General features: G+C 35.2%; 1 protein-coding gene across 1 annotated transcript in view; it reads left to right on the top strand.

Annotated features, from left to right (window-relative positions):
- Positions 1-10,653, top strand: part of LOC110441771 — a 28,946-nt gene extending 18,293 nt beyond the window's left edge. The window contains exons 4-7 of the mRNA XM_021485018.1: positions 715-1,097; positions 3,191-3,336; positions 4,727-4,878; positions 7,079-10,653. Coding sequence (XP_021340693.1) covers positions 715-1,097; positions 3,191-3,336; positions 4,727-4,878; positions 7,079-7,866 — 1,469 coding nt within the window. The 3' untranslated portion in view covers positions 7,867-10,653. The remainder of the gene's footprint in view (positions 1-714; positions 1,098-3,190; positions 3,337-4,726; positions 4,879-7,078) is intronic.
- The last annotated feature ends 1,543 nt before the right edge of the window (positions 10,654-12,196 follow it).

The raw sequence follows: 12,196 nt of genomic DNA, 5'->3' as shown, positions 1-12,196 counted from the left end.
CTTTGTTAATTATCCCTATAGAAGACAAGGGACTGTCTTGTATAATGGTGGGTCTTTGCTGATTATCCCTATAGAAGACAATGGACTGGTTTGTATAATGGTGGGTCTTTGTTAATTATCTCTATAGAGGACAAGAGACTGTCTTGTATAATAGTGGGCCTTTGTTAATTATCCCTATAGAAGACAAGGGACTGTCTTGTATAATGGTGGTAGGTGTTGAAATATCTTGGGTCGGCAGTAAAATCTAGGGTTGGTAAGGATACCCGATACACATTTTTTCTTTTGGTCGTATAAAACTATGATGTTGAGGGTTCTTAACACATAACATTAAGGATTCTAAAACTGTAATCAGACAATTTGCTTTAAACACATGTGACTGTAGCAGGAATATGTGTTTTTTGTTATTTTGTTATGTGTACTTCAGTTATTTCAAGGGTATGCTTCTATCAGAATGTACTGTCATGGTGATCAACATCAAATAAAATACAGGATGTATTTAAATCAGTTATAGGTTTGAAGTGAGGTACTTAATCCATATTCTGTATACATAGAACCTCCAGTAAAAGTGTGTTCTGACCTTATGTCGTGTGTGTGATTTAAGGATTTAAAAAATCTAATTTGAAATGTTGAAAATAAATTATGACTTGTGTGAAGAGATGATGTAACTGACCCTATTGACCCATGACCTTGATATTTTGATATTTCTATGTTTAGGTGAGCTGAAGCAGTCACTGCCAAACATTGTGGTGGAGATCCTCGAGGATAAACTCGACAATGACTATATTGATTATATTGCCAACATGATCCTGAAGAATGCTGGTGCCTCATCTCCTCCCTCATCTAATTCTGCTCCTTCAACTTCCTCTTCTGCTTCGTCCTTTTCTTCCTCTGCCTCCTCCTCCTCTGTACCATCAACTTCGGCTGTCCCCATGGCAATGATTGACGACTCCCTCGGTGCTTCAACCAGCCAGCAGCCATCCAAAGGACTAGAGTTCAAGGACGCAATGGAAACTGCAAAACCAGAGCCACTTACAGTGAAAAAGGAACCGATGATGGAAGACTGTCCACCCAACTGGACACCAATGGATAAACGATCTGTAAGTAAATGACATTATAGGTAAACAGAAAATTTGATCTTTTCGAAGTTCAACATATACTTAACCAATTTCAAAACCTTATGTAGAATATGCAATTTCCAAAAATTGTAAAAAAAACAACACTTTTTTTTGGTCAGAAAAATATCTTTATAAATATTTTAATCACTTTGGTGACGTCCCTGTTACTGGTTTCTGAGCAATAACTAATAAATAATGATCTGATTTCCATGAAACTTTCTACACATACCTATAGCATCTATTCCTGGGTCAAGTTTGATACTGTTATCATAATTAAAGAACATACTAAATAAACTTATCTCGACAAATAGTAGCCTTTTGACTGGCTGTTGGGTATTTCATGCACTCTTAGCTGTATAGGCCAAACATTTTACTTGCTGTAAATATAAGCTATAGGTATTTTGCCCAGCCTTTGGCCAAACACTTGATTGGCAGTTGGGTTATTGGCCTGCTCTTAGGCCAAATATTTCACTGACCATTGGGTATTTCACCCACTCCCAAGCCTAACATTTGAATAACCTTGGAATATTTGACCCTCTGCTTTGCCAAATATTTGACTGGCCATTGGGTATTTGGTTTGATAGGCTTTGAGGTATTTTCACCTGTTTTTGAGGCAAGGATTAGACAGGCCATGGAATGTTTGGCCATCTAAAATTTTAAGTTGTATGTTTTTCTTCCAAATCCATCTTTTTGAGATTCTAGACTTCAGTTTTTAGCTGATGTCAAAAATGATCAACATATCAAATTTGACCAAATCAGCATGTTTTCAATTGTACACCCCTAATTACACTGTTCAAAAATGTTCCCTTCCTTCCTCTTGCATTTTGTCATATTTGAGGTGGTAGAATAATCAATATAATTATGGTTGGTCTATGGATTGTATCCTGCAGGACTAAAAAAAATACCATTGAACTTTTTTACTTTGGCCTATTTTCATTTAATGTTCTGTTTCCTATGACAAGAAGGTGAAATACAACATTTATACAGTAGACTTTTTTCATGACTATATTGAACAAGCTAATCAATTAAAGGTACAGGGTGGATTGGTCGAGTGGTTAACACTCTGGCCTTTAACGCAGGTGGCCAAGGTTTGATCCCTGAAGTCGTACACATTGGAATATTCAGAGAAAGTGCCTACACAACTCCAACAACCCAGGTGGAGTATAAAATGGTCTGGGGTGAATGTTGCGGTATCTGTGCTGTAGCATTCAAGTGAGGTGGTACTATAAATGATACCATTTGAAGCACGGTCCCACTACAAACAATACACAATATATCTCCAGTTAACATGCAGGCATACACATAGGGAGATGTTAGCCAGGTGGCATAGGACTAGTGTTTAGCATCTGATAAGGCAGCTCATGTGAATTGCTCAAAACAGTATTGATTAATGTATATGTTAATTGTATTGATTGTATAAAATTGTATATCTATGTACTGTGAAGCGCTTTAGAGTGGCTTCTTCTAGCTAGATAGGGCACTATATCAAATGTTGTATATTTATTTTATATTTTTTGAGCGATTCTGTATCTAATACTTAATCAATGTTTATCGTGTTGTGACCGAGTTATTTTATGGTTCCTCTGGAGCCAGAGTCACAGGAATATGTTGTATCTAATACTTAATCAATGTTTATCGTGTTGTGCCCGAGTTATTTTATGGTTCCTCTGGAGCAAGAGTCACAGGAATATGTTGTATCTAATACTTTATCAATGTTTATCGTGTTGTGACCGAGTTATTTTATGGTTCCTCTAGATCTTGAGCCAGAGTCACAGGAATATGTTGTATCTAATACTTTATCAATGTTTATCGTATTGTGACCGAGTTATTTTATGGTTCCTCTGGAGACAGAGTCACAGGAATATGTTGTATCTAATACTTAATCAATGTTTATTGTATTTTTACAGAGCTATTTTATGGTTCCTCTGGAGCCAGAGTCACAGGAATATGTTGTATCTAATACTTTATCAATGTTTATCGTATTGTGACCGAGTTATTTTATGGTTCCTCTGGAGCCAGAGTCACAGGAATATGTTGAATCTAATACTTAATCAATTTTTATTGTATTTTTACAGAGCTATTTTATGGTTCCTCTGGAGCCAGAGTCACAGGAATATGTTGATGTTGCCCTCAAGTTCCACAACTCAATGAAGTTCCCAGCAGCAGACATCACTAAGATCTTCAGAGTTCAAAACCCGATTCTGTGGAAATATTACACAGTGTAAGATATCCGCCAGAGTCTATCAAGTTATCAAGGCTTGTAAGATTATAATCTACAGATCTAAATCTGTGTGTTTATCAAACTATTTATTTTTAACAGGGACTATAAGTTTATCAGGAACTTAAGTTTATTAAATCTATATGATTATTGAAAGTTTATCATCAGTCTGTATGTTCTATCAGAGTTGTCAAGTTAATCAAAATGGTAAGTTTGTCAGTCTGTAATTATAAGTTTGTCAAAGTCATAAGTTTGTTAAATCTGTAATTATAAGTTTATTAAGTCTCTAATTATATGTTTATCAAAATGGTAAGTTTATTAAGTCTTTTAAGATCACCTGAGCTTTGCTCAAGTGACCTATTCCGATCACTTTCCGTCCGTCGTCCGTCGTGCGTAAACTCTTTACATTTTCAACTTCTTCTCAAGAACTAGTGGATGGAATTTTTCAAACTTGGTCAGAATCATCCTTGGTAGATGAGGCTACAAAAGTGTAAATTGGGATTCCTACCCCAACCCCTGGGGCCAGGGTGGGGCCCAAAGGGAAAATTAATCAATATTTCAAAAATCTTCTTCTCCAGACTCAGAGGTACTACAGTCATTTTCTCTGCATGGATGGAAAGATCATCAGGGGCTTTATTTAAATTGTAAATTCCAGGATCCCCGAGCTATCCGTTCTCCCTTTGGGAGGGGGAAAGTTTACTATAGTTTATATAGGGAAATAACACTTTTGGGTATATTTTATGCATTTTCAGCAGAAAATTATTCAAACTTGGTCAGAATCATCTTTGGTGGATGAGGGTATTACATTGTAAAATTGGAATTCCTGCCCCATCCCCAGGGGCTAGGATGGGGACCCAAAGGGAACATTTACCAATATTTTAAAATTCTTATCCTTTGATGACATGACAAGTATTGTATTTCACTTAGTTTACATGCTGATTTCCACATCACATCTAAACAATAAAATAAAGCTACCAGTACCTATGATATAACTCAGGTGACCGCTAAGGCCCTTGGGCCTCTTGTATTATAAGTTTGTCAAAGTTGAAGTTTGTTAAGTCTGTAATTATAAGTTTATCTAAATGGTAAGTTTGTTAAGTCTTTTGTTATAAGTTTGTTAAAGTCTTAAGTTTGTAAAGTCTGTAATTATAAGTTTATCAAAATGGTAAGTTTGTTAAGTCTGTAATTATAAGTTTATCAAAGTTGTAAGTTTGTTAAGTCTGTAATTATCAAAGCCGTAAGTTTGTCAAGTCTGTAATTATCAAAGCCATAAGTTTGTCACGTCTGTAATTATCAAAGACGTAGGTTTTTCAAGGCCATTTAGATGTAGAACAAGGTAATGTGTTATTTACTCATAGGGTTGTGCCTGTAACTACTGAGTTTATTCTTACAGGAAGAGAACCGAGATGATTATAGAGAATGACGGCTTAGACATCCAGGAAAACAGTCTGTTTCATGGAACTACAAGCTCGGTACTGGACGCCATCTGTAAAAAAGGATTTGATTGGAGAGTCTGTGGAAAAAATGCAACAGTTTATGGCCAAGGTAAGGGAAGATGTAGTAATAACAATCAATAGTAACAATTAAGATTGTTTACACACGGTACCATCTTTGCAAGAAAAAAGTTAGGGACGTAAAGAGTAATTTTCAGCCTCATTAGGGATTTAGAGTTACTTGTGATATTCGTAACATGGAAAAAATAAAGTACACAAATATGAAATTTCAAATTAATTTGACAACTGGTTTAGGAGATATGGCATTACAAAGAGGGACATAAACATGCATTTTCATAATAAAATGTGTTAATGATAACAAAAAGCATGAATAACGTCTGTTGTGAGCTATTTGGTTGGAAATTGGCCATTTTGAAGGAAATTAACTAAACACACTTCAATTTTTGAAAGCTTCCACATGCAACAAACAAATAAATATTTGACATGATTAAACATTTTTATATCATTTGTAGAAAGGAATATTTGTTTGTCGCTTGCGGAGGCTTTCATTTCTGCATGCTAGCTCTCCAAAAACACTACATTTTTTTGCCTTTTCTGCAAAATAACGCAGTTGCATTGGGTGAAATTTTTGTCTGTACACCGTATTACTATCATTAGTTTTTTGCCTGTAGACTATTACTATCATTAGTTTTTTGCCTGTACACCGTATTACTATCATTAGTTTTCTGCCTGTACACCGTATTACTAGCATTAGTTTATTGTCTGTACACCGTATTACTATCATTAGTTTTTTGCCTGTACACCGTATTACTAGCATTAGTTTATTGCCTGTACACCGTATTACTATCATTAGTTTTTTGTCTGTAGACCGTATTACTATCATTAGTTTTTTGCCTGTACACCGTATTACTATCATTAGTTTTTTGTCTGTACACCGTATTACTATCATTAGTTTTTTGCCTGTACACCGTATTACTATCATTAGTTTTTTGTCTGTACACCGTATTACTATCATTAGTTTTTTGCCTGTACACCGTATTACTATCATTAGTTTTTTGTCTGTACACCGTATTACTATCATTAGTTTTTTGCCTGTACACCGTATTACTATCATTAGTTTTTTGTCTGTACACCGTATTACTATCATTAGTTTTTTGCCTGTACACCGTATTACTATCATTAGTTTTTTGTCTGTACACCGTATTACTATCATTAGTTTTTTGCCTGTACACCGTAGTACTATCATTAGTTTTTTGCCTAACGTATTACTATCATTAGTTTTTTGTCTGTACACCGTATTGCTATCATTAGTTTTTTGTCTGTAGACCGTATTACTATCATTAGTTTTTTGCCTGTACACCGTATTACTGTCATTAGTTTTTTGTCTGTACACTGTATTACTATCATTAGTTTTTTGCCTGTACACCGTATTACTGTCATTAGTTTTTTGCCTGTACACCATATTACTATCATTAGTTTATTGTCTGTACACCGTATTACTATCAATACTATCATTAGTTTATTGTCTGTAGACCGTATTACTATCATTAGTTTTTTGCCTGTACACTGTATTACTATCATTAGTTTTTTGTCTGTACACCGTATTACTATCATTAGTTTTTTGCCTGTACACCGTCTTACTGTCATTAGTTTTTTGCCTGTACACCATATTACTATCATTAGTTTTTTGCCTGTACACCGTATTACTATCATTAGTTTATTGTCTGTACACCGTAATACTATCATTAGTTATTTGTCTGTTCACCGTATTACTATCATTAGATTTTTGCCTGTACACCGTATTACTATCATTAGTTATTTGTCTGTACACCGTATTACTATCATTAGTTTTTTGTCTATACAGTGTATTACTATCATTAGTTTTTGCCTGTAGACTGTTTTACTATCATTAGTTTTTTGTCTGTACACCGTATTACTATCATTAGTTTTTTGTCTGTACACCGTATTACTATCATAAGTTCTTTGCCTGTACACCGTATTACTATCATTAGTTTTTTGCCTGTACTTTAAACACAGTAATATCATCGGTAAAAATTTTGCCTGTACTTTATATACAGAACTATTGTTGGTGTTCTCTAGAACTTTAGTTGGTGGTTATGAATTGTTATTGTGTTGAATGCTAATACTGTACATACTTGACAATGATCTAGCATACACACCATAAGGGAGAAAATGTAGTGTAGTTTTGCTGATCTTTCGCTGAAGTTTATAACCAATATTGATATAACTCTCAATAATGTATAACACATTCAATGTTGGTTTGATTTCAGGTTCATACTTTGCTGTGAATGCCTCGTATTCTCACATGTATACGGATAATGGCAATGAGAACCGTCGGCGTGGACGTGTTGTTACCCTGCTGTCCGGGATGCCTCGCCCAATGCCTGCCCATGTGCCGTACCTGTCAACGTCTACTTCTAATGTTTTGTCCCAGCAGATTGGGTTCAGTCCCACCACCATACAGGTGTATACGCCACCCACTTCTATCTCCTCATTACCCACAGGAACCAATAATGTCCCTCTCTCCAACATCACGCCTTCTAATCCTGCCAGCTCCTCTCACTTGGTGGCACAAGGTCTGGTTGCTCCTCCCACTTTGAACAAAGGATCAAATAATTCCAGTTTGGTGCCGCAGCAACAGGCAGCCTCATCATCTGTCCAGCAGCTGGCTCCAGGACCCATCAGAAACAGATACCTCACTACCCAGCTCTCAATTCGCAGCAGACTCATGATGCGGCGTGACAGTATGAGTGAGTTGAAGAATCCGTCAATACCTACCCCAATTGGTCAACCCGCTCTGGGCAACCCGGCAGACCTCCTACCATCAAATAAAACTGTACATAGAATGTTTCTGGCAAAGGTGCTAGTAGGGAAGTACACTGGGGGTCACAGCGGACTGAGGAAGCCTCCTCCATTATACCCTTGTACCGATCCGTACGGAAAGTGCTACGACTCATGTGTCGACAACATACACAACCCCAAAATATTTGTCATATTTGACACAGCGCAGGCCTACCCTTCCTATGTACTAGAGTATCATTGTGAGGAGGGGCAGTGAGATGTGGTGTTGTGTAATACATGGAAGTTTGGATGTTTTGTGTGTAGCTAGTGTAAGACAAACAGTACTTCAAGGTTGTTCGCCATGTTGAGACTGTCACCATGGTAAATATATACCAAACAGAAATGGCTGCAGACATTCAACTGTTTATGTTGTGAAAAAGTAAATAGTATGTTATAGGTTTCTCTATTTTAGTGGCTGTGATTATATATCGAGCATTGATTTTGTCAATTTTACTTGTTATTTAAAGAACAATTACAGACATGTTTGCTACCTCTTGTTTTCTCACCTTACCAGAGATCACATGCATCACTGCTAAAATGCTGGTCAAGCATCTGGATGTGTCAATAATTTGGCAACATTAATTGTCAGCAGATGTGTCACTAGGTAAATCAGGTAAGCTTAATTCTCTTACATCTAGTATTGACAGATGTGTCGCTAGGTAAATGATCAGGCAAGCCTATTATATGGAGTATTGACGGATGTGTCACTAGGTAAATCGGGCAAGCTTAATTCTCCTACATCGAGTATTGACAGACGTGTCGCTAGGTAAATGATCAGGCAAGCTTAACTCTATTACATGGAGTATTGACAGACGTGTCGCTAGGTAAATCTGGCAAGCTTAACTTTCTCACATTGAGTATTGACAGACCTGTCGCTAGGTAAATCGGGCAAGCTTAACTTTCTCACATTGAGTATTGACAGACGTGTCGCTAGGTAAATCAAGCTAACTTAAAATTAACTGGTCCTACATTAAGTGTCAATGGACATGTCATTATCAGGCTAACTTTGCCTTGTCCTACATCAAATATCAGAGAATGTATCGCTGCATCAAATGTTGAAAGACGTGTCACTAGAGTAATTCAGATGCCTCAGGTATTGACAGGCCTATCTCTAGGTTAATCAAGCTAGTTCTACAGTCAGTGTTGATTAACATGTCATAATCAGGCAAGCTCACCTAGTCCTGCATCAAGTGTTTCGATGGACACGTCACTAGAGTAGTCTGCCTACATCAAGTGTTTTGATAGACACGTCACTTGATCTAGAGAAGACTGCCTACATCAAGTGATGGCAGACATGTCTCTAGTGTAAACAGGTTACATACATCAAGTGCTGGTGGATATGTCTCTAGGTTGCATTGGTTGGTTATTGGTTTGACATTTTACTTATACTTTTACCTGTGTTTGTATAGAGTTGAAGCTCTCACTCAGGAAATCAAGCTACCTAACCTAGTACTTCATCAACAGGTGTAGACTCAAAATTTTGGATGATCATGTGGAGGATTTGAAAAGGAAGAGAATTGCTGAACTTTATAATTAATTTTCAAAAAGTATTGTAGATTTTCTCCTTGCCCTCTTACAAGAACTTTATTTTTATATATGGATGATTTCTTGGTGTAGTTTCTTATTCGATGTAATCCAGCTCTATCTGAACGGTAATTTATATGTTCCCAATCATTAAATTGGTAGTGGTGAGTTTAGAAACCAAGAAGGCAAACATTTTATTGGTTACGCTTGTTATGATAAACATGTATGTAAAGCACATGTAATGTAAAACAGAAATATATCCACTTAGTTATAGAGTAAAATGTGATATGTATGTACTTCAACCTCGGGTACAAATTTAATAAATTAACTTTAGGTCCGGAGATACAAATTTAATACATCTTTAGGTCCGGAGATACAAATTTAATACATCAACTTTAGGTCCGGAGATACAAATGTATACATTAACGTGATGTATGGAGATACATGTACAAATTTAATACATTAACTTTAGGTCCGGAGATAGAAATTTATACATCAATATGATGTATGGCGATACAAATTTAATACATCAACTTTAGGTCCGGAGATACAAATGTATACACTAACGTGATGTATAGAGAGATACATTTACAAATTTAATACATCAACTTTAGGTCCGGAGATACAAATGTATACATTAACGTGATGTATGGAGATACATGTACAAATTTAATACATTAACTTTAGGTCCGGAGATGAAATTTATACATAATATGATGTATGGCGATACAAATTGAATACATTAACTTTAGGTCCGGAGATAGAAATTTATACATCAATATGATGTATGGCGATACAAATTTAATACATTAACTTTAGGGCTGGAGATACAAATGTATACATTAACGTGATATATGGAGTTACATGTACAAATTTAATACATTAACTTTAGGGCTGGAGATACAAATTTTAATACATTGACTTTAGGTCCAGAGATAGAAATTTATACATCAACATGATGTATGGAGATACAGATTTAATACATCAACTTGTCTACGAAGATGCAAATTTAATGCATCAACTTGTGTAGGGAGATACATGTACAAGTTTAAAACACCAACATTAAATACAGAGATGCAAATTTAATACATTAACTTTAGGCCGGATATTCAAATTTTATGCTTTAACTTAAGGTCTGGAGTTATACATTTTATGTTTTAACTTAAGGTCCGGATATACACATTTTATGCATCAATTTAAGGTCTGGATATACAAATTTTATACTTTAACTTAAGGTTCAGATATACAAATTTTATGCTTCAACTTAAGGTCTGGAGATACAAATTTTATGCTTCAACTTAAGGTCTGGAGATACAAATTTTATGCATCAGCTTAAGGTATCGAGATACAAATTTAATATGTCAACCTGGGGTATGGAGATACATATATCATTCATCAATTTGTGTTATAGAAATACAAATATAACTGAAAAGTGTTGAGACATTTTAAAATGTAATATAATTTACCAATTTTTATTCTCTTTTGTCATTGGTGTTTTTTATTGAACAGAATCAACCTTTATACTGTGATTTTGTTATAATCTTAAGGAGAACTTTTATCTTATTTAACCCTTTCACCCCTATGTAACTTTAGTAAACTCTACCATGCATTGATCTAGATGAGTCCATTTTGGTCTACAGTGGTAAAAGGGTTAAGAGTGTTGTTGAAAACGATGTTTCATACATAACACACAATAGACTTGAGAATATGTGTAGTTCATGTTAAATATCATTCAGTACTCTTGTGTATGCTTATTTAATGATTAGTAAAATTCTCCTAGGCATTATTATAAACACTGACCATTGACCAGATGAAAGAACAATTTCAGAAACAACAATATTCTTTAGGAGTCCAGACCATTGTGTTATATTGAATGTAACCATACTTTTGTGAAGACAAGTTTAGTAAAGTCTTTGCATATTTCTAAAATCAATCGGTCCCTGAACGAAATTCTGAAAACTTACGTATTTTAGCAGTTGTCTTTTTGCGCAGAACTAAACAATGAATTCACCAATTGAACTTCTGTACTTATTGTTACCGGTATTCTCAATTGAATTTTTTGTTGTTGCGCCAATTCATATATGTGCTATAATCTGTTAAATTTCATTAATGCGCTAAATTTAAGTGCTTTAAAATAACTGTTTTAACATAACTATTTAGCTATGGTGAAACTTTTCCAAGCAACTTTTTATTAGCAGTCTGTGAAATGCCAGTTAATATTGTATCACTGAAGGCACTATTTAACACCAAGCTTCCTGTGGTTACACCTCTATCAACTAGGTGTCTTTGTGAAATAACAGATTGAGTGCTCGAATCTCTGTATAGTGCTTTTTATAACGTTAAGTGTTAAACTGATGATTTATGCCATTGTGTAATATGTTTTCTTTCCATTTTTAAAATTCTTTTATTACAAGAATCATGTGAGGAGTAATTATATGATGGTCACTCAGCTTTTCTGTCTTCATCATATGTCAATCGTCCCTACAGAATTTTTAACCATTTAAAAAACTTATGTTTTATAATTGAATATTGTTAATTGATAATTTCTTACTCCTGATTGTGATGATTGTTTCTCAATCATCTCCTACATGTACAGATAAATTTTGTTTCACAACTAAAAACTTCTGCAATACAGACAGACCATCAGAGCTTACTTGTTGAACAAACTGTCCTCTCATGAAGGAGTGAACACTGTGATAGATGTGTGTGCTTTATGTCTGGAATAAGTTATTGTCAACACAGCAGTTACATAAAGAAACTGTTCATTGATATGTCACATACAGGAAGGTCAACACAGCAGCTACATAAGGAAGCTGTTCATTGATAAGTCACATACAGGAAGGCCAACACAGCAGCTACATAAGGAAGCTTTTCATTGATAAGTCACATACAGGAAGGCCAACACAGTAGATACATAAGGAAGCTTTTCATTGATAAGTCACATACAGGAAGGCCAACACAGTAGATACATAAGGAAGCTTTTCATTGATAAGTCACATACAGGAAGGCCAACACAGAAGCTA

The sequence above is a fragment of the Mizuhopecten yessoensis genome, unplaced genomic scaffold (assembly GCF_002113885.1).
Source record: "Mizuhopecten yessoensis strain PY_sf001 unplaced genomic scaffold, ASM211388v2 scaffold716123, whole genome shotgun sequence".
In the NCBI taxonomy this organism is placed as follows: domain Eukaryota; kingdom Metazoa; phylum Mollusca; class Bivalvia; order Pectinida; family Pectinidae; genus Mizuhopecten; species Mizuhopecten yessoensis.
The sequence above is the reverse complement of the archived record's forward strand: the minus strand, read 5'-3'. Positions and strand labels throughout refer to the sequence as shown.